The sequence below is a fragment of the Antechinus flavipes genome, chromosome 2, assembly GCF_016432865.1.
Source record: "Antechinus flavipes isolate AdamAnt ecotype Samford, QLD, Australia chromosome 2, AdamAnt_v2, whole genome shotgun sequence".
In the NCBI taxonomy this organism is placed as follows: Eukaryota; Metazoa; Chordata; class Mammalia; order Dasyuromorphia; family Dasyuridae; genus Antechinus; species Antechinus flavipes.
This window is the reverse complement of record NC_067399.1, coordinates 633,604,705-633,629,015: the sequence shown is the minus strand read 5'-3', so window position 1 is coordinate 633,629,015 and position 24,311 is coordinate 633,604,705. Positions and strand designations below refer to the sequence as shown.

General features: G+C 35.6%; 1 protein-coding gene across 1 annotated transcript in view; it reads left to right on the top strand.

The window, feature by feature from the left end:
- The window catches only part of LRMDA (leucine rich melanocyte differentiation associated), a 1,322,797-nt gene that overhangs the window by 1,075,153 nt on the left and 223,333 nt on the right, over positions 1 to 24,311 (top strand). The window contains exon 6 of the mRNA XM_051982052.1: positions 18,328 to 18,412. Within this exon, the coding sequence (XP_051838012.1) occupies positions 18,328 to 18,412 (85 nt within the window). The remainder of the gene's footprint in view (positions 1 to 18,327; positions 18,413 to 24,311) is intronic.

The following is a 24,311-nucleotide window of genomic DNA, read 5'->3' as shown; positions in this document are numbered from 1 at the left end:
GATTAGATTTTCAAAAGCCGATTTTAACATAATGCTCAGTTATTTCACATAGGGGTGAACAGGCCACCTCATTAAGCTTAGGGAGGCCTGGTCACTTGTGATCACTGTAAACATCTTGTATTTATTCCTAATTAAAATAGCTTCCCTAATTTGTGTTTCAAGTTAACAATACAAATAATAAGCCCAGGGAAGTAAAGACAGTTAAAAGTTAGGCAGGAAGGCCCGCCGGCCCACTTGGAACAAGAGCCGTCCAAGAGCTAGGGAACACAGTTCTGTCCTGCCACCTGTTGGCTTTGCTAATACATAGCAGGGGATTGGTGTCCATCCCAGAAGGACCGTAACCCTCGCTGACCCCTGCCCAGTTCATCCTCCCACAGGGGGGAAATGGCCCTGTCCAGTGTTTGCTCTGAGTCCCAGCCATTTGCTCCATCCTTCAGTCCCTCATAAGAAAGTAGATCATCAATCTGATCATGTTTGCTGCTAATGCTAAAAAAATATGTCTAAACACATTAAGGACAGCAAAAGCCTTTCCCTGCCTTCTCCTGGATTATTTCAGAATTTCTTGGCAAGTGGAAACCCAAGAAGACTCATCCTCAGTATATTACATGTGACAATGTCTGTCTGTATCTCAGAAATCTGAGGCATGATGGATAAACTGTCAGGTTTGAAGGATGATGTTTTCTCCATATTTCCATTATGAACCAGCCTGTCATCTGCTAATAAATTTCTTGCATTGGTATCAGTTTTATTTTTTTTTTTAAATAGTGGCTCTGATGTATTGGAGACTAACCGTGACAGCAGATCAAGTCTGGTCTGACAACACCAGCTTCCACCTGATTTTTAAAAAAATTTCTCAAGGTCAGATCTTGCCCTGGAGTCTTCAAAAAAGACCCTAAAAAAGAATCACACTATTTCAAAATTAAAACAGGACCTTGGGAGTCTTCCAGCTCAATCTGACCCTGATCAGGAATCCTTTCTACAGTATTCCTAACAAGTGGTCATCCAGCTTTTCCTTGAATAATAATAGGATAGGCAGTGAAACAGTATATATTAATATATATCATATGATATAATAGCAATATATAATTATAGTTATAATATAATGTAACAATATATAATTAATATCAATATAATGATAGGCAGTGGAAACACTGAACTCAAAGCCTTTAAGACCTAGGCTCTCAAACTTTGTTTGACAATTGTTAGCTAATCTTGGATGATCACAAAGTATTTGGGCCTCAGTTTACTCATCTGTAAAATGGGAGGAAAAAAAAAATCTCACAAAACACCTACTTCAAAATCTAGAGGTAAAAAGAAGATTTACTTACCTCACAGGGCAGCTGAAAGGATCCAATGAGATAATTAATGTAAAGTGTTTCTTAATTTAAATGGCTTCTATATAATTGTCAGCTATTATCATTACTCCCTTAGGAAACCCATTTCTTTTTTTCAGACATTTAGAAATGAGGTAAATTACTTTTAATCCAGAATGCCTAGTTCTGTGTTTGCCTTAGGCATTTCTCACAGTTTCTACATTCCAGTCAAAATGGCAGACTTGCCATTTCCTGTGCTTAGAATTTTATTATCTATTATCATGCCTTTCTGTAGCTTGTTTCCAAGCTTGGCATCCATGGGACCCTTCAAAGCTCAGCTTGGATTCTGACCCCCATAAAATGACTTTCTTTATCCTCTCTTCCCACCTAAATTATATTCCCCCACCCACTTATTTATGTATTTATGATATTTCTCTGTTCACCTACTTGATATCAGGGATAACTTAATTTTTTGGCATTTTATTTTATTTTAATTTTTAATAAGAGCTTTTTATTTTCAAAATACATGCAAAGAAAGTTTTCAACATTCACCCTTGCAAAACCTTGTGTTCCAAATTTTTCTTCCTCCCTTGCCCTGGTCCTTTCCCATCAACAACAAGTAATCCAATATAAGTTAAACATGTGTAGTTCTTCTATACATTTCCCTTTTAATCATGCTGCACAAGAAAAATCAGATCAAAAAGGAAAAAAAATAAGAAAGAAAAAATAAAGCAAGCAAACAACCACAAAAAAGGTAAAATATATTATGTTGTGATCCACACTCAGTTCCCTCATCTGGATGCAGATGGCTCTCCATCACAATTCTATTGGAACTGGTCTGAATCAACTCATTGTTGAAAAGAGCTGTGTCCATCAGAATTGATTACTGTATAATATTGATGTTGCCATGTACAATGATCTCCTGGTTCTGCTCATTTCACTCAGTATCATGTAAGTCTCTCCAGGCCTTTCTGAAATCATCCTGTTGGTCGTTTCTTATAGAACAATAATATTCCATAACATTCATATCCCATAACTTATTCAGCCATTCTCCAGCTGATGGGCATCCACTACAAAAAGGGCTGCCTCAAACAGCCTGTGGGTTCTTTCCTACAACAACATGATGCTGTTCTATCGCCACTTTCCTTCTATCTAGCATTATTCCTTAACTCATTTCTATCCACCTGTAAGACATAGTGTCACCTTCCTGATGTCATGGTCCCCTTGGAGAAGAAAGGATGAACACACCACAGAAGTCTCCATAATTGACATATACTCACATTTTTGACTGATGCTCAAACCAGATGAAAGTGTTAATTTGGAGATAAAAATCCAATTTTTGTGTTGTTCTGTTGTACCCAACTGTTGATGACGTCATGGACACCAGTACTGTCCAAATATTTTCTTGGTCATGTCCTTCTCCAATGAATTGAAACACAAAAAAAAAAAAAAATATTTGTCCAGGATTAAGAGTCTTAGAGCCATATTTGAATTCAGGTTCTAGCCACTGAGCCATCTAGCTTCCTTTAAAAAAATACAATAAAACATAAATAATGTCCCATTTTAAAATTAAAGTCCCTACGGATCCTTATATCTGCAATCAAACTCTGTTTAAGTTTATACCACTGGGCTACATAGTCTCTGAGATCACTTCTACCTTTAACTCCATGATCTTGTGACTGCAAGAAAGGATTCTGGGCTAGGCATTATAGAGCATCGTTTCAATTCAGCAATTGAGCAATTCAGCAAGTCTTTTAAAAAACAGGTATTGTGCTCATCCTTGAGGATGCAAAAACAAAAATAAAACAATATTTGCTTTTAAGGAGCTTACATTTTGTGGGTCTCTATCTCTCTCTCTCTCTGTGTCTCTCTCTCTCTGTCTCTCTCTGTGCAATTGAGTGTGCTTTTCTTAGAAATTACTTGACAATAAGTCACATTTATTTTCAAATATTGGAAGAAATGCAACACAATCGAGAACCTCTGCTCTGCGTAAAGGCATTGTTTCTATTGAATTCTGATTTAAGTGTATGGGATTGTGAAAACATGTAGTCCAGGCTATATCTATATCAAAGATAGACAATGAACAAATTGATCATTTGGCCATATTGATACCTTTATTGATAATGATAATAATTTGTTTTAGGTCAGTATTCTATCATGATGGAGAAGCAACTTGGTATTGTGAATAAAAAAATGGCAGTCTTGGAAAGAGGAATGAGGCTTGAGTTTTCTTTTTTTTTTAAATTTTCTCTGCCCATGGCCATGTCACCTACTTCTCTAAATCCAAATGGAGGATAATGCCTAAACATCAATATAATGATGCTTGTATTAAATGTCTCATAAGATTTTGAAGAGTGTGCTTTGTGAAACTAAATTGTTAATGGCAAAACAAAATCAATCAAAAAATATTGAATGAAGACCTACTATGTCAAAAGTAGTCTTTACTATGCAAAAAGTAAAGTGCTAGTAAATGTGAGGGGAGGGTGAAGAGTAAAGAGAAATATTGGGCATGATTCCTGTCTTCTTGGAACTTGGAGAAAGACGTCAATACAAATTTTATAACTTAGAAGTTGCTCAATAAGGGCTAAGTTATGGGTCAGGGTCTGTGCTATAGCTCTCCAATTGGATGGTCATGGAAACTTGATGGGAGAGGTTAGATTTCACAAAGTATAGCCAATCTCTATTGCAGTTTCTTTTCTTACCAAAGATCCTGGTTCAGTTAAAATTCCTTTTCTGAAATATAGAGTCTTGGTATATAATCAATCTACAAATCTTTTTTAAGTGTCTCCTATTTATTAAGTGTCATCCTATCCAACGAAGGAGCCAAGTTATACATATATAGGAATATTGATGGCACAGGCAAAGCAGATTCAAGGAAACCTTGCCGGAGCAGTTTCTTAATAAGTGCTTCAAATGGATGTGGTGATACAAGCTTAGATTCCATATTATTAAATAGGAATCTGGATCACTTGAACGCCCAAGTTCTGAGGCAAGTCAATTGGTTGTCCACACTAAGTTTAGCATCAATATAGTGAACCCCTGCTTCCAAGTCCATTGCCCTTTCTACAATACCACTTTTATTTTATTTTTGTTTGTTTTATTTTGTTTTTGCTCAGGATTTGGTGTTTGATTTTTAATTTTATGAAATATTGAAGTTCATGCCTCTGGTTTCTTCATTATTTAGTACTTGATCATGATTATGGCTCCCAATTATTCTTAAGGAGAAATGTGGTCTTCTTTGGAACAATTTATGATCTAGTCTCCAGAAATGTATTGATGAAATACTGAAAAGCAGAAACTCTCTGTACTAGAGATACACAAGAAATTTCCCCTGATTTGGTTCATGTTTCATATGAAAGAAAGGTGGCTGACCACCTTGTCCTACTCAAACATGGTTCTCAGATGTCTGATCATGGTGTGGAGGTGAACTAAGTATGAAGGAAATGCTCAACCACTCCAGTATCTTTGCCAAGAAAACCCCAAATGGGGTCTCAAAGAATCAGACATGACTTTGGTTACTCTCCTAAGACCAGTCTAGCAAATTTCATAAATGTTCAGATCATAATTCTCACCAAGTCAATAATTCTTGTTTACCAAACAGATAAAAACATAAAATGGTTCTTCAGTCTATCAATTTCTAGAAATTCATATATGCCAAATACTGGAATATTGGGAATACAGAATGAAAATTAAAAAAAAAAAATCCTTGTCCTGAAGCAGTTTACATTGTATTAAAGGAGATAACATGTACATATATGAGTGTATGCAAAATTAATATTATGTAATCTTGAAAGGAAGACATTAGCAACTGTTGGGGGGGAGAGAGTTGGGAGAACTGGAGAAGGAAATAAGGAAAACTAAGATAAATCAGCCTTTGAAGAAAATTAGGAATTCTTAGAGGCAAAAGTGCATTCCAGGAATGGGGATACAGACAGTGTAAAGATTCAGAGATAGTCAAGAAGTCAGTTGGGCTCGACTGTAATTTGACCAATCAGTCAGCAAACACTAATTAAGGCCTAATTATAAGTCAGGTACTGTGCTAAACTCTAAGATTACAATGAAAAGCAAAAAACACAAAAATAACCCTTGCTCTCAAGGAGCTTATACTCTACTGGGTAAGACTTGATAACATAGAAGGAAGATACCATTGTGAGGAAGACTCAAATGGGTTAGAAGTAGGTTCCCTATTGAAAGTGATACTAGATCTGAATTTTGTGATTCATAAGATGAGGAGATGAGGAGGAAAAGCATCCAGCCAGGGTAGAAAGCCAGTTCACAGTCACCATTGGACATCGAGCATATAGAGAGATGTAAACATGTGATAAGACTGGAAAGGAAAGGGACTAGGTTGTGAAAAGCCTTAAATGCCAAAAAGACAAACTTAAATTAGATCCTGGAGGTAACAGGGACCTACTGGAATTCACTGAATATGAGAATGATGTGGTCCCCCAGGTCATATTTTTTTCTACTTTTGCAATGATAATGTCAGAGTAATAAAAAGAAAATAAAGGGATCACAAAAATTTGAGACCATTGGCAACCTACTAATATTACTTTTCACTGCTAAAATCTTAATTGATAGATCTCTAATGACCAGCGAATTGATTCACTGCTTGAGGAATTGAACCTGACACTCTGACACACTGACATTCTCAATATGAGTGAAATCAGAAAATATAAACAAGTTGATGCTAAATGGAAAGATGCTTACCAGTTCTCCTTGGAAAGGATTATTGAAGGAACTGACAAAACTGTTTTTTATCATGTCAACCCCAGAACAAGAAAGACCAATTCATGGTACCCTTGGTCATTTTATGGTGCTTATCATGCTGAATACAACCCAAAAGACTGCCCTGAAGGTGATCTGATACAGAGGGTGAAGCAAGACAAATTCTATGAGGAACTTGATTATTTTAAAAACTAACTCATCCTGGAGCATCATGTTTTATGACTCTTATATTAGTGGTAGTGTCAGGCAGGAAGATAGAGTACTGGATCTGGACTTAGGAGCACTTGAGCTCAAATATGACTCTGGACAAGTCACAAGTTAGTCCTCTGTACCTCAAGGAAATGGTAAAACCCTCCAGTATCTTTGCCAAAAAAAAAATCCTAAATGGGATCAGCAAGATTAAGACATGACTGAAATGACTGAACAACAACAAAATATTTTGGAAATTAACATAATTGTGATGAAGAAAAAAAAGCGATCAAAGACTCATAAAATGTTTGGCTTTGTGCATATGAAACGTGAATATATTCTTTAAGAAGGAAACTAGAGAACCCTGGACATGGCTAATACCAAATTGAACTATATCTTAACAGGCAGGGAGCAACTGTTTGTGGAGTCATTTCAAACTCAGCTGTCTGTGCACATTCTGATCATTGACTTGCTGGAGCAATGGCCAAAATCAATATCAAATTAGAATAAAGGATAAAGATGAGAAGTCACCATATGCAATTCTAAAATTCATCCCTTGAAGCAAGCTGTTGATGCTGAAAAACGGGAAATGACAAAAGTACAGACATTGACCTGATTATCACCATTTCTTAGATAAGTTTAACTGATATAAAACAGTTGTCACAAGGGAAGGCCAAAAGGGTCCAGAAACTACGTCAGCCAGCAAATGTTTCATGTCCTTGTCAGGAAGAGAGAGACTCAGCAGTCCAGGACACCAGCATTATAGAGTAAAAGACCCTTTGTAAAACTAAGAGATAAAGAGAATGTAAGCACTATTGCTTCACAAACTGGCAGAGGGGAAAACAAGCTCACAGATAGGTTGATGTGCGACCCAACTGAGCTAGATTATACTGAGAAGGTGTTTAAGATGGTCCTGGAAGGAGGTCAGCAAAGAGCTACAAAATGGAACCAATTTGATAAGTATTGCTTCAGCCATTTTTTTATCATCATTGTTAACCATAAGAACATTGGCACATTTGGAACTTTTACATTTGATCCGTGCCCAATGAGTTTGTTCTATAAGGAGGTAGGAATGGACATGAGAAGATGAAGTTGAGAAAAATTAAAAAAAAAAGTTGACAAAATAAATACAGAAAAATAATCAATGCTTGAAGTTACTCTATTAGCATCATCTTTATAATCATACTAATTTTGTTTATCAGGGACATTTATTCTTAGTGAAAATACAAAAAAGGAAGAAGAAGGTTGTTATGGATGCTTTTTCCTATAGAAGCCACACAGGTGACTGAATGAATGTGGTTTCATTTTGTCAAATGTTTATTGAGTTTTAAAACAGTATTTTGACCCAATAGGATAACAACCAACTTCTATCTTGGATCACATAAGAGTCTTTGATGATTGAATAATAAATATTTTTTGTCATAATCCTGTGATTGTCTCCCCTTTCTAATCTATACAATTGACAAAATAATATTCCTAAAATGCCAGTCTGATTACATTTCCTCCTCCCTGCTTATTTTCTTTTGCTTTCAGGATATGATATAAAATCCTCAGCTTGGCATTTACAGTTTTTGGCAATCTGGGTTCCACTGACCCTTTCCAGACTCATTTAATTTTAATCTTCTTTACACACTATTCTAGTCAAACTGACCTGCTAGCTCCTCAATGGCTTAGCAGAGGTTAGGAGTCAGAACCTAGACTATCTTCACCTCTTAGAATCTAGCTTCCCTCCAGCTTAGATACCATCCTCAGAGTGGAGCTTTTCTTGTTTAAAGAATCAGATGTTCACTTGCTGCTGTGCCGTCTTTCTGGCACCCTAGGCTATAAGGGAGGACTTTTTGAGAGCAGAAACTACTTAAACTCTGTCTACATATTCTCAGCAGTAATTTCTTTTGAACTAACATTCTCAAGTAAAATATGAAAAGAGGTGTTTGCCCATGTTATAGAAAGTTAAGTAATGCAGTTAGAATCATCTTTAGGATTGTAGTAGGTATATATAGGTATCAAGAATATCTGTGCATGATGAAAATATGAAAAAAGAATTAATAGGCTATTAGGGATGCTTTTCCTATAAAATATAACAGAATTGGCTGAGTGTTAAAATTCTCAAAGAAAAAAGGTGTCCCTCTTCAGATAGCTAAGCTCTACAGACTCCCCATTATGATGATTACCAAATCCTAAAACATTCCATGGTTTTCTCAATGGGATACATGGATTATTGAAAGAGATTATCCTAATTGTAAATAAAGGGAAGGACTTGTGAATGAAGAATATATATTGATTAGTTCATTGTTAGTCTACTACATACCTAAATGTGTTATATGCATATAATGGACTACAAGTGTGTGTGTGTGTGTGTGTGTGTGTATATATGTGTATATATATATATATATATATACATATATATGATATAATAATACTAAGTGAACAAATATATGTATTAAGTATATATGCATTTACATATATGTGTGCCTACAGATGGACTAATTCAATTTGTTGGCCAATATACATTCTTTATGCATATTTTATATATATATATATATATATATATATGCGTATATGTATATATATACATTATACATGTATAGAGATGGATATACATGTCTGAATGTAGATATATTTTTCTTTAGTTTTGCTTTTTGCAGTCCTAGTCAATATGTAATAAATGTTGTTTAACTTATTTGCCAAGAATGGCTGACTGGCCCTAGACTGCTTTCCACAGTAGACAATTCCCAAGGATCCCTGCCCACTTGTATTCAGACAACTTGGCCCCTGGGTGCAGTTAGGATGAAGTAAGGAATAAATAGAAGCAAAGGAGACAAAATATTCTAAGGATTTCTAAGGAAGAGATAGAAACGATCAGTTGGAGGAATCAAGAAAGCTCAAATGAGAGGAAGTTTTATCTCAGCTGAGCCTTGGAGGAAATTAAGCAATGGTAGAGATTCACTGAGTATAAAATCTAGTCCCTCTGATTTATTCATATTACCTAAAGTGACTTTGATTAAGGAAAAGTTATTCTGGATTTATTTACTTATCTTTGGAATAAGAAGATAGGATTTGGTGATTTTTTAGGTTCTTTTGGTTCTAAATCTACAATTCTGTGATTTTATATTTATAAGAAAAAGACATGGGGACTGGATGATGAGAGTGAATGAAGACAATAGATGGTATGTTGACTTTGGAGAACAACTAGTTATCTAATTGATTGGATTATTGAATCTAAAAAAAGAAGCTGTGATAAAATAAGTTTGGAAAGGTAGGATGGAGCCAGCTTCCATTTCAAGGTGAAGATTTGGTATCCTATCTTAATGGCAATCAGAGGTCCCTTAAGGTTTTCGAATAGTGGAAGGACATGGTTAGGACCTGAGGAAGCTGGTTTTGGTAAATATGTAAAGAAGACAGACTGGAGCAAGAAACGAACTAGATTGATATTGCCATGGGCCAGATGATTCCTAAAGAACTGAACTAAGTTGGTAATTATGTGAATGGAAAGCAGAGGATAATTGTTAAAAATAACTGTGAGGGTTGAAACAATAAAAAAAAACCCACTAAATGGATGGTTTGAGTATATTTCTAGGGTTTTGAATGTAAGGGAGTGTCCTTGAAACCTCAGGACCTAACCTTTACATGAAAAGCTCCATTACATGTAGATAATAACAGTATTTGTGTTATTTATATCTCTCTCTTATGCCATCTACATCTTTTATTGAGAAAAGCACTTTGTAAGCACTGTATACATGTGAGTTATTGTTGTAATTGTTGCTATTTCTTTGAAATATTTATACTTTTCAGAAATGTGCACTATAATGATTAAAAAAGAGAACTTGAATAGAATGCATTCATTGGAACATCCCAATTTTCTGCTGCCTCTAAAGTTGCATGGTGGACCTTGAAGAAGCTTAGAAAAAAATCTTTAGAATTTAGAGTCCTATAGCTTTCAGAATTTAAAAATGCACATAATTAACCCATTCACATTTCAGATATATCTTCACTCTGATCCTAAAATTCTAAGGCTCAATCTTAGAGGCAGCAGAAAATGAGATGTTCCAATGAATGTATTCTATTTAAGAAATATTCATGTAATGGTCTATCTACCTCATAGGGCTGTTGTGAAGTCTAACTATGAAAATGTATGTGAAATGTGGTTGTTGCGGTTGTTGAGGCCATGGTATAAGGAAGACAATGTTATGAAATGCAAGTGAGTTGGATTTAAGTGAGGGAGAGCTGGCCAAAGTCACCAGCTTTACTTTCTCTCCAGAGCTTTCTGGGTCTAATGGCAAGATATATCAGCACAACTGGAGATGGCCCTAGATACAGTGGGAGACTTGGGCCTTTTTAAGCTAAGGTCTTCAACAGATCTCAATTTAACAGAAGCTGCACCCATTCAGTGGTTAAGGGTGGGTAGTAATTGAAGCTAAAAATGATTCCTTTTACCTGGACAAAAAATTTTAAATAAACACTGAAGTAGTATATAAATGGCCACTGTTATTTTTAATAATAATGATAATGAAAAGCCACAAGATTCTCTCTCATTTATACATATACAGAACTGTTCACAGTTTCCCTCATTTGAATGTGAACAGGGACTGTATTTTTGCCCTTTATCCCCACCCCCAGCACTTAACAGTGTCATGTACATAGTAAAGTTTTATAAATGTATGTTGATTAAATGGCTGACAAAGGCTTCACTTTGGTAAAAGGTAAGCCCAAGAGTTTGTCATCTGCATCTTGGGTCATAGTGTTTTGTTGGCACTCACCTGGTAGTGCTTGAGCTAAAAGACATTTGTACAATTGTTCTAATTCTGCATATTCATTTGCATGACATTGGTTTAGAAGCAGACACTGAGCTAAAAAATAATTAAAACAGATGCTGGGCACAGAATGACAACTATAAAATAACAGCAAAATAGAAATCAATCTCCTCCCTTTCTAGCTTTGTCTCCAATTGGAAATAGAGCCAAATAATGCCTTAACTCTCGGTTATTGAAACTCTTGTAGTTTTCTGTCAGTGGGTATTTATTTAAAAAAAAAAGGTGGAGTTCTACCTAGAGATTTTTAGAAAAGCTGTTATTATCCCAAATAGAGAATAAAAGTATTGAGAAATAAACAGTGAACCCAATTATAGCTTTTTACTTGAGTCTCATCAGTTTCATTATGGAGCATGGTAGAAAACTCAAAAAAGATGAAGCCATTTGGGAGTTTTGGGGAAAACATTCCAGATAATCTAGGTGATTGAAATATAGATCTATATCAAGGAAGTAAGTTATACCTGACTTTGAGTACTTGTAGTGGAATACCACAGAAAGTTCCTTCCAGAGAATCTGTCATGAGATTTGGGTAGAATCATCAGTATCACAGGTCTGGAGGTTTATTACATAAAGATTATGGTAAAGTCTTTAAGATCATTTACCTGGCTGGTAAATGAGGAAATATTATAGATAGACATAAGGTTGTTGTTATTTGTGCTTTGTTCTTGAACATGACCATGACATCAGGGAGGTGATGTCATGATGTGCAAATAAATTGGATTTGAGGGAGGAAGGCTAAGTAGGAAAGAATTTATTAGGGGATTACTATGTGCTAGACACTGTGCTAGTATTAGGGATAAAATACGTGTAAAAAGAAATAAAGATGCTGCCCTTAAGGATATTCTAATAGAGGAAGACAACACAGAAAAGGTAACTAAAAGGCAGTGTCTTTGGCAGCTCTGTCTCACTTATATCCAACTTATGTGTAAGTCAAGATATCATCTCTTCACATCATTGTTCCTCTTGAAGAACAAAATATGGAACAATATAACATAACATAACATAACCAAACAAAAGAGGTTGGGGAAAAGGGAGGGAAGGATGGTGGTGGAGAAGGAACTCATCCATGGGAGAAGGTGGCTCCCATAGTGGAGGAACATTCCAAGATGAAAGGCCTAAGGCACAGAGAGAAATTCTTGGGCAAAAAGGTAATAGAATGACAGGTGTGGAAGTCTGGGGAGAGTTAAAAGTATAATTAGGAGGGTTATGAATGTTCATTGATTTTTTGTTTTTGTTGTTAAGGCAATTAGGGTTAACTAACTTGCCCAAGATCACAGTGTCAAGTGAGTCTGGATTTGAACTCAGGTCCTTCTGACTCTGGAGTAGTGCTGTATCCAGTGTACCATCTAGCTGCCTCTTTTTTGACTTTTAATCATATTTTTGATTGGGAAATTTCTTTTTCTTCTTTTTTTAAATAATAGCTTTTTATTTTCAAAAAACATCCAACATTCACCCTTAAAAAACCTTGTGTTCCAAATTTTTTCTCCCTTCTCCCTACTTCCTCCCCTAGATAGGAAGGAATCCAGTATTGGTGCAATTTTTATATAATATTTCTTCATTTATCATGCTGCACAAGAAAAATCAGATCAAAAAGGAAAAAAAAAATGAGAAAAAAAGCAAGCAACAACAAAAAAGGTGCAATCTACATTCAGTCTCTATAATTCTCTCTCTGGATGCAGATGTCTCTCTCGGTCACAAGTGTATTGGAATTGGCCCGAATCATCTTGTTGGTGAAAAGAAACAGGGTTGATCATCACATGATCTTCTTGATGTAGACAATGTTCTCTCGGTTCTACTCCCTTCACTTAGCATCGGGAACATGTCTTCTTAATCTCATAAATGAGACTGGAATGTAGTTAAGGAAAGATAAACCTTTACAGAAAGAAAAGAATGAGTTTAATATGAGGAAGCTAAGTGGAATAGAGAGAAAAGCATTGTCAAGTAAGAAGATACAGCCAAATGAGGAAAACCACGAATCAGAGGGGCACAGCATGGTGGGTAACATTTAGGTGGAGATTAAGGGATACAGGAGTGATAATACCATCAGACTAAACTACAGACCACCTAAGCAAAAAGAGAAAAGAAGCAAAGTGATTGAGCAACACATGTCAAGCCTGATGGGGTGACATAATATAATGATCTTGGGGAATACAATCATCTGGACATCTCTTGAAGTGTTATGTTTGCACAAAAGAGAACAAGTTATGATTCCTTGAGTTGCTTTAATGATAATTTCATCCTTCAGAAGTGGAGAACTGAAATAGGGAAATTATTTTTATCTAATTCTCACCAATTATTGGGTTAAAAATGATGGGACCTTGGAGAAGAGTCTTTCTATCTTAGAATTTGTGATCGAGCACATGAAAGCCAAAAGTAGTCTTACATACAGTCCAGATTTATGGAGAATGGATTTCAAAGGATCCAGAAAAGTAGGATGTCACTGCTTAAAATTCTACAAGGAAAACCAGCCGAGGAGATATAGAAACTCTGAAGAATAAAATTCTGAAAACTCCAAGAGAATAAAGTTCTGAAGACACAGAAAGAAATAATTCTGAAAAGGAGGAGATTTATCTAAAGTGGAACAGATACATTGAGAACATATCAGCCAGCTGAGGTTTACAAAAACAAAAACCACCAAAAAAAAAAAAACCAGGACCAGAAAATGGAAGCAGGGAGAGATAATGGACACTTAATGCAAAGGTATGGCATAATTTGGTAAAAATAATGCCAAGAATGCTAAAGCTCATAATGAGCTGAAAGAAAGAATGAAAAGGCATTTATGAAGTACTTGTGTTGTACCACATTACTGTGCTGATTACTGGGAATATAGATGCAAAAGTGAACCAATACCAGCCTTTATGGGTCCTACACACCTGACTCATACTAGGTGCTTAATAAATGTTTAATGAATTGAATTAAGTAATAAAAGAAACAACATATATAGAAGACTATAAGTAAAGTAGTATTTTAGGCAGTCACAGAGATTGTGAGTAAGGTGGAAGACATTTATGTGTAACAGAGAAGCTGATAAGAGGATGAAGGGGATGGATTATGAAACTTGGCTGGAATTAGCTAAAGATTAGTAGATCCTGTGATACCCACACCAATTAAAACATGGTAGGCCCCACGATGGGAGTTCCAGAGTTGAAATGATTAAACTGAAGACAATTGAAAATGTTGAAAAAGTGGAAGATCAAAGAAGAAAGAATACTACTGTGGATAATGGATAGAATATAGCAAAGTTATTCAACTTTTGTTTCTTTCTTTATACCAGTTTCTGAGAATGATCTTTGCTCTGGAAAGAACAGAAGGCAGGGAGGGAGGCTAATAGGGAGTCTATAATAAAAATAAGTAAAGATAAGCAAAGAAATGTCCCAGATAAGCTCATCACTAAATACAAATGATCTGTATTTTTATGTACTCAAAAAAAAAAAAAAACTGGTAGACCTGATTGCTGATTAATCTACCAGTCATTGAAAGGTTGAGGGAGAGAAGTAGCTGGGATAGGAGAAGGGCAAATAGTTTGTTTTTCCCAAAATAAAAATAAGATAAAATTGATAGGTCAAGTGAACACAATTGTGATTTTCTGGAAAAATTATAGAACCTATCAAAGGAAGAATTATCGAAATTACTGAAACTTCTAAAATACACACACATACACCAAGTCAGTGGTCATTAAAAGCCAGCACAGGTTTTTCAAGAACAAGCCATACAATTTCCTCTTTTAATCAAGCAAATTAGACATAGCCCAGAGGAATGCTATAGATACATTTCACCTAGATTTTTTAGTGTATATTTGAAAATACCTTCATTTTATTCTTAAAGAAAAGATGAAGCGGTATGAACTAGTCTCCCAGGTTTATAAACTAGGTATTATCCTTTATTTCTCCAGTCTCTCCCCACTTATCTAGTCAATTGTCAAATCTTGCTATTTCCAAGTTGGTGACATTTCTTAAGTCTCTCTATTCATATAACTTCAATCTTAATTCAGGTTCTCATTCTTTCTCATCTACATTATTACAGTAGCCTCCTTATTGATCTACTTGGTTTAAGTTTCTCCTCAATCCAGATCTTTACCAAAATGATTTTCTTTTACTTTCGTTATAGACCTCTCCTCAATAATTATAGTTGTTCCCTATTCCCTCTAAGATCAAATAAATGTTTAGATTTAAAATCTTTTATATCTTGCTTTCTTGTCTTAATGGACATTATTCTTCCTCCTAAACTCTGAAATGTAGTCAAACCAGCCTTTGCTTCTGACAAAATAATTTCCCATCTCCCACTTCTATAGTCCTGAGACAGGAGGTGGTTTAGTGGAGAGAATGCCTGGAGTCAGGAAGATCTGAGTTCCAACATAGCCTTAGACACTCACTTACTAGTTCTATGAATCTGGGTAAATTATTTAATTTCTCTTTATCTTAGTTTTCAAAGGCACCTATCTTGCATTATTGTGAGGACCAAATGAGATATTTATAAAGCATTTAGCACATTGCCCTGTGCAGAGAAGTGCTATCTAAATGCTTATTCTCTTCTCTCACCCTACTCAATGGATGGCCTGTAGGGATCCTTTATTGACTCATTTCGATTTGAATTTGACACCACTGTTCTAGGCATTCATCTGAAAAATACTTAAAGGGTTTAGTGGATTGTAAGGGCAACATGAGTCAGTTCAGAAGGCAGTGTGAAAAAACCTGAAATTGTAGTTGCAGGACTAGAGTTCACATTCTGTCTTTTCTCTTTGTCGTCTGTGTGACTTTGGAAAAGTCATTTAGCCTCTCTGAACCCCAGATTATTCTTCTGCAAAATGCATGGGTTGGATTAAATAATATCTAACAGGATTTCTGCCTCTAATTCTCTCACTGTTAAGATTGTTTCCATGACCATAACTAAATGAAACTGTGATCTTAGATTGCATTAAAAGAGTCATAGGAGCTTAAAACCTTTCTCTTTTTAGCTCTGGCCAGGCCACAACTGGAATATTATAGTTTGATTCAGAATACCATATTTTAGGAAGGTCATTGACAAATTATGTGGTGTCCAGAGAAAATGACCAGGATGGTAAAAGGTCTTTTGAGGAATGATTGAATCAACTTGGAATATTTATCCTGGAAAAAAAAAGGAGGCTTTGGATTAGGGAATGATAGTTATCTTCAAGATATAGATTTGTTGTGCTTTAGATCAGAAGGCAGAAACTCAGAGCAATGGATGAAAGTCATAAAAAGGCAAATTGAGACATACCACAAGGAAAAGTCTTCCTAACAGTTAGAGGTATCCATAAGTGAAATGGGTTACTTCTGGAGGTGGTGGATACCTTGGGAATAGTGTTTTGGTATACAGTGTTCATAAATTCATAGCATATTTAAGATGAAAGACAGAGGAGCTTTCTTTCCAAGTCTTCTTGAAATCATGTAAATCAAGGATCTCCAATATCAGGATTCAAGCTTATGTGGTTTTCCTAAGTGTTCCTAATTTGTTTTTTCCTATTTGATTCCCAGAATCTAGGTAATCTCTAACTTACCTTCTCTAGTTTATTCTCTATCCCAAAAGGGAAAAAAAAATAAAGTGGTAATTAAACTCTTAAAAAAAATAGCTTCTAAACAATGAAGGTTTTGGAACTGCATGTTATTTATTCCTATGTATACTGATATGATACTTGTCATAATAGAATATAATATAACAATATAATATGTTTTAATATATATACAATATGCATGTGTTTTGTTGTAACATTTCCAAATATATTTATATATGTGCTCTGTGTAAATTTAACTTTACTTGTATATATGTAGATAAGTAAATTTACATATTTCACAATGAAAAATCCACAAGCTTTATAGTGTATCCATAAAGCATATATAGTAGATCCAATATTTACTATGTATCAATGCTCGTAAAGTTTTTCTGATACAGATGTTGGCAGCCTTGCAAAGGAATGGGTTTTATGTGATTGATGATGGCTTCCTGGAAAATGCTTAGAATCCATGGGTTCTCAACATTGGGTTATGGCCCCAAATTTGTCAAGAACATTTGGAAGCATTGCATTGTGAAGGATAAACTCTTAGATACAAACAGGGTAAAATGAGTCCAGGGAGATAGGGTTGGGCAACCGGGTCTCCACTCAGAAGAAGGGCAAGTGGAAGGAAAAGCCATTTCTAGACCCAGATGATCCCCTTGACTGAGCAGCAGGTACAACAATAGCAGTAGCCATGCCCTGGGAAGAATATCCTGAATATTTCAAACTTATAGCCAGCTACAAAGATGCCACCAGGGACATTTTGTATTTTTTGCCAAAGAGACTTAGGATAGATCGTAGTTTGGGACATACTCTTTCCAAAGCCCTGAGCTTTGTCTTTATACTGTAATAATTTCTGCAATGTGTGAAGTCTGTTTTCTAAGCAGATATAGAAATGGTGTGGTGAAGTCAGTAAAGGGTTGACCTGAGAATATAGATGCACTTTGTTCAAGTTTTGTCTGTCAGATATACTCACTGGGCTTCCAATAGCTTGAAAAGTTTGGGGACTCACAATTTTCATCCTGGAAGAGGAGCCTCTTGGAATTGTTGAAGTCATATGTGTATGAATGGATATTTGTGTGTATGTGGTCTTTATTTTTCATGATCAAATCGCTTAATGTAATTTTATTATTATTATTATTATTTTAATTTCTTAAGCATTAACCCTTGCAAAATACAGTTACTTTGCTGTACAAGAAAAATCCAATCAAACCAGAAAAAATGAGAAAGAAAATAAAATGCAAACAAACAACAACAAAAAGAGTGAGAATGTTATGTTATGAACTACATTCAGTCCCCACAATCCTCTCTCTGGGTGTAGATGGCTCTCTTCATCACAAACTCATTGGAACTGATCTGAATCATCTCATTGTTGAAGAGAGTCTCTTAATATAATTTTGAGACACTTGTTATCATCTAGTGCATCGGAAGCAATTAATAAAAGCTATTGAGTGAATCAATGTGCGACCATGGGTGAGCAACAGTTGTCCAGGTAACTTTCTAAATATAAAATTATAGACTATTATATGGTCCATATCAGCAGAAAACTTTCCCCATTGAGAGTTCTCCATTCCTATAAAGTTATAAATCTGGACTTGCCAGCCCCATTCCTAATCCCCATTCAATGATTATTTTCATATAATATTTAGTCTTATTGGTCTGGACTCATTTTTAGAAAAGGTAAGGAGTTACCCTAGGGGCTTTAGATGGTACATACAAATGGAACACACTATTGTGTGGGTAATTGTATAATCTCACCTTTTGCTTTATCCTGTAGGCCGCTGAGGATGTTGCTCCTGAATCTTCTCAGTTGCCATATACACCTCTACCTCCCGGCTCCCGATCACTGACCAGTCACAAAGGTAGGAACTTTAGCTTTTGATTGCTTTGCACAAACCGAAGGGCAGGGCCATAAACTTCGCCGCATGTTTCTCCATGCTCATTTCTGCTTCTTTGGCACTTCGGAGTGAACACTGTGCTTTGCAAGCAGTTGATGAGAAAACCATACCTGTCAAGTCTACAGATTTCAACTCATATTAAACAGGATTTAGTGGCAGCCTATGGGGAAAGCAAATAAATCCATGGCATAATATCATTTCATGATTTTTTTCTTTAAATAAAGAGATTATAGTACTTAAATTTTGCTAAGTAGATCATTATTCCCAGCACCAGTGATTATTGAGGGAGATTGGGAAAGGTGTTAATATTTGTTAAGATAGGCATTGTTTAAGAGATGCAACGATTAAAATCTATAATTTCAAAAGATTCCTCCATGATGAAAAGGAATTCTGTTCTGCCTTTTGACATTTAAGATTGGATTCTTTGTGTGTTTGTGTGTCTTGTTCTGAATTTAAAAATGGCACCTGCCTACCGAAGCTTCAAATTCCTGCTGCTGACTTCTGGAGGTCCTTTTCTGCAAGGGTGGGAGTCAGTCCAAAGTCAAAGTTGAGCTTGCTCTACTAAACTGACTTCATGGTGTGAGAAATTCTGCTTGAAGATCCGGGGGAAAAATTGGGAGGGTGTGCCATATGTGGGGGTGATGTGTTTATCCCATTTTTCCGTGTGATGGTAACCGCTCCACAGAGTCTGTTAAGTGAAAATAAGCTTTCAAAGGCTTAGTCCAGATTTAAATTGAGGATGCAGCACGCCCTAAACAGCATTTCCTAAAACAGGAAACATCTCCAGTGATCTCCAGGGACCCTAGGAAGCCAGGTCTTAGGTTTTTCCCACTCCGTCATCCCAGCTGCATTTTCATCTGGGGGGGGATGCACTGGCAGGGGGTGAGAAGAGACTGTGCAGGCTAGCAGGGAGGAGGGAGACTGGTCCTCAAAGAGACCCTATTGGTGTTATCCAACTGACATGTTTATATTCTTAAGGAAGTAATTGAGGAAGCTTTCCAGAAATCCAGGTGTCTGGGAACGGGCCTAGGCTGAACCTGCTGGACAGTTTCACTTCAAGTGGGAGGGAGAGGGAGTGAGAGGGAAGAGATTATACCTTCAGGGAAGGTGAAACCTTGATTTACATCATAGAGGTGTTCCTGAAAAACTGTGTCTAAATGGGAGTTGTATAAGAAGGAGGCTAACTCTAGTGTGAGCTGTTTAAAACAAACCAAGGTGCATCATTTTGTAAAGGAAATAATTCTTAATTTTATTGCTTGGTGAAATAATCCTTAATTTTATTGCTTGGTGAAATAATCCTTAATTTTATTGCTTGATTCCTAGGATCAAAGAGTGAGAGCTAGAAGTGATGTAGAATACCATTGCATCCTGCCTCCTCATTAGATTCATAGGGAAACTGAGGTCAGGGAAGTGGAGGGGTTTGTACAATGTCACAAAGATTGAAAGTATTGAAGGCAGGATTTGAACACAAACTTCTAATTCTAGAAGTAATGTTTTTTTCTTCTCTCTTTTTAAAAAAATTAATGCTTTTTCTTTTTCAAAAATATTCATGGATAATTCTTTGACATTAACCCTTACAAAATCTTGTGTTGTAATTTCTGTCTCCCTTAACTCATCCCCTCCCTTAGATAGCAAGTAATCCAATACATATTAAACATGCTAGAAATATATGTTAAATCCAATATCTGCATATGCATATTTTACAATTATCTTTCTACACAAAAAAATCAAATCAAACTGGAAAAAAATTAGAATTTTTTTTTCTTCTTGATGCTATTTTCTTGTAAACTTGCACTTTCCTATGATGAGCTACATGATATTTCTATATAACTAGGATTGGGATATTAAAAGAGTGAAAGTGGAGAGAGTTGATGCAAAATACTAGCTGTATTGGTCTGTCAACAGTGCCAGTGATATTCCTGCTTTTTGGGTTACTTTTTTGGGGGGGGATGTTAAGGATGGTTAAAATGTACATATCACTTAGTTCCTGCTTTGTACAAGACATTGAGCCAAGTACTAGGATACAAAGATGGCAAAAATGAGATTTTTCCTGTCCTCGAGGAGTTTCCATTTCACTGAGCTAAAGGGATAGACAAGTTAAATCATAAACATGGGTTTAATACAAGGTCATTTAAAGGAGAAGAGAATGGGAGCAAATGAGTGTTTGACAGAGAAGGAGGTACCTGAGCTGAGCTTTGATGGAAAAATAGGGCTCTCAAAATATGAAGATGAGGAGGGATCACAATCCAAGCCAATGAATTGGCAAGATAGATAATCAAGTTTGAGCAATCACTAATAATTTAGTGCAACATGATATAAAGAAATAATATAATATAAGACTAGAAATATGTATAAGAGTCAGACTATGGAGGCCCTCTGACTTATAATCTATTCTAGAGGCATCAATGGAAAAAATGAGAATGTTTTGAGTCAGGAAGAGGTATATTCAGATCTATAGCTTAGAAAGATTATTTTGACTCTCAGTGGTTAAACCACAGAGAATGAGACAAGATAACTCCTGTAGGAAGAACCATGAAGATGCTGTTCCAATAGTCTGGGTAAAAATAATATCTGTCTGTTGATGCTAATAGATGAAATAGCCAGAAAATGCATTCTGGGGGAGGGGTGTTGCAATTGATTTGAGTTTTGAAGGGAACTGGGGAGTGCCATTAAAACATTTTTTTTTTAAATTCATAGAAGCAAACAGAACAAAGTTCAAAAGGAAAGAGGAGCAGGTCATCTTTGTAAATATTATATTGAATTTTTTATTTCTTGAAAGGAAAAGAAATATGTATATAAATAGAGATTTTTATAACTTCAAGTATAAGCCTTATTAATCTGCTCTATTTGTGACAATGCTTTGTGATAATATTTGGGATTTGTTAAGTTCAGAATGAAAAAAAAATTAAAAGAAGGCAATGGTGACCCTGAGGAGAACAGTTTCAATCAATCAAGTGGTGGGAATGAAAGCCAGATTGTAAAAGTTTGGGAAGTGAGTGGGAAGTGAGAACTTGGTGGGTCATGCATGTATAAAGCTTTCTCTCAGAATTTGACTTTTAAAGGAAAGAGAAAGATAGGAAGATAACTTGAGGGGATGATAAGATCAAATAATAGATTTTTTTTTCTTCTTTTTTTTTTGAAGAGGGAAATTTGGGTATATTTGTAGAGTGGGAGTCATATGCATTGAGACAAGAATTAAACCGTAGGAAATGATTAGATCACCAAGAGTGTAAGGGTAAAGAAAATAGGAATCATAGAATAAGAGTTATAAAGTATCTGAGGCCACTTAAGGTCCTTGGACAGACTCTTGCAGTTCTACTTCAAGGTGGGAGATGGATCATGAACCAGGAAATGAGCCTGAAAAAGATTATTAAATAGAAGGAGAACCAGCTAAGAAGGGAAGAAATATCTAGAATATAGTATAGTCAGTTTATTAAAAGCTTCAGAGAGAACAGAAGATGAAGACTAAAAAACAAAAGATCAAATTGAGCAGTTATTGGTAACTTTGAAAGGGATAAGGATAGACAGTAGGCCTATGATTTCGTTGGTAGAGAAAATGCTTAAGTCAGAATCCCTTCTACCAAAGCAGATCAGCACTTCTTCTGAAACATAGTTTCAGAAGTTGCAACTTTTGAGAAAACATTTTCAATTGAGCAATGGGATAGGAAACCAGATTTTGAGGGATTAAGTAATGAGCAGTTGGTGGTATGATTTCTAAGATTTTGGAAATGAATAAGAGGAAAAGATAAAACATAAACCATAGAGATCTAGATATCTCAGTAGGTATGTAGATGGGACAAACTAAAAATGAAGACAAAATAGGGAATGAACAAATAGAGCAAAGGAAGGGAGGCAGAATTCAGTTGGCCATGACAAGGAAGAATGTGTCTGTTGTGTATATATATTTTGTATAGTGAAATTTAAAACTATACTATTACTAATTATTTTTTATCCTATGAATATAAAGGAGTTGTTCAGTTCAGGAAGGGTCATGGGACAAGCATATTTTGATGAGAAATTGGGGAAGGTTTTTTGAAGGCTTACAGGCAGCTTTGTAGAGACAAATTTTGTATCAAGAGAGAACCATAATTAGAAAGGGGAAAAAAAGGTACAAAAAGAAAATCAAGACAATACCCTAATGGAGCTCAATAACTTCTCAGTTTTGTTTAAGACCAGCTCAATTAGATAAATTGGCTTCTGGTAAAAAGCTAGCAATTTAAAATTTAAAAAAAAACTTGCATTATGAAATAAAGGATAGTTATACTATAGTTTTATAGAGGTCAATTATTTCAAAACAATGCCTTTCACTCCTACCTCAAGAGGAAACTGAGAACAAGTTAAGTGACTTGTGGAAGGTCACACTTTCAAAGCTGCAGAACTTTACTCTGCCAAGCTATTTTTTCAGGCTTGCAAAAGCTGAGCCCTATAGAAGGTCTGATTCCCATCTTCATACCAGAGAGGAGGAGGGCCATAGTAGGTATGCACTGATTTATTGTTAAAGAGAAATCATTCCAGGGTAAAGAGTTAGCTTTTTCAATCAGAGAGGGAGAAATGACATATTACGATGCAGAAATATTTCATTTCTCTGGTTTTTATATGTATAAATAGCTTTTAGGGTATTTAGTGTCAGCCTTCTATCTCCTTCAGGTTTATGCCAGCTTTCCATCTTATTTTGAATCCATTATGGGGATGCCTTCTACCCTTCTTCATGTTCTTCATATTCTTCATATTCCAATTCTAATTGTTTCCTCACATTGGTATCCATTCCATCTCTGACTTTTCTTGTTCCAACATAGCATGTTGGTCTTTGACTGTGGTACCAATTGTCAGTTTCTTATTCCAAATCTAGGGCCATGATAGTATGGTTGACCATGATAGTATGGTTGGCCATGACAGTATGGTTGGCCATGAGCCTTTGATGTGGGTGGGATATTCTATATGGTAGCAAACTGAGTGACAAACAGGCTTGCTGGGATCCTGTTAGCATAAATCACAAGAATTTGGGGAAAGTTTTTGGTCCTCAGGCTGAAACCACTTAATGCCAAATCTTTTTGACACTTAAATTAATAGAACTATTTCAGATTGCTTAGTGTATGAATCATGCAGCCTCTGAAGTGTCAGATATTAATGCCAGTGTAGAGGCTTCTTATAAAAGTTTATCTGCTAACAAAATAGACCTTTTACAGGGAGAGTGCATCGTGAAAGAGCAAATGCCAATTAATAGAAGTAGGGTAAGTGTTATCAATCATATTAATAATATCAACATTTCATCGAGTGATGCTCTCTTGTAGCATTTCATACTTTGCAAGCAAAATTTTGCTTTGAGACAATATTTACAAATGGATTGATCCATCCTGTTCCCAATATTTTTCAATATGTTAAAAAAAAATCCACCCAACAGACTGTTTAGAAGTTGCTTTTTAATGTTTCATGTGACCACTACTCTCTCTGGGTATTGCTTCTCTGAAATGTGTCAAAACATATATGTCCTTTGTCTTTCTAAGATATACAAGATTCTCTAGTTTGAAGAGGACTGGCAAAAGAATTAGGAAATCGGGGTCTAGTACTATGATTAATTCTATTAAAAGTCACTTAAAATGTTTGTGACTCAGTTTCCCTGTCTTTAGGAATATGAAAATAAACAACTCTGCTTTATAGGAATCTTAATGTTCAATGATTTAATTTTTCAGGTAAAATATAACATATTTTCCCCCCTTTTGGATATTTAAAATACCAGAGAGAGCAAAGTCCCCTGATCTCAAAGAAATGGGTTCAGGTCCTACCTCTTGACACATATTATCTCTGAACCTTAGGCAAGTCACTTAGCCCCTAGCCATAGAAAACCCATTGTCTCTAGAGTCTT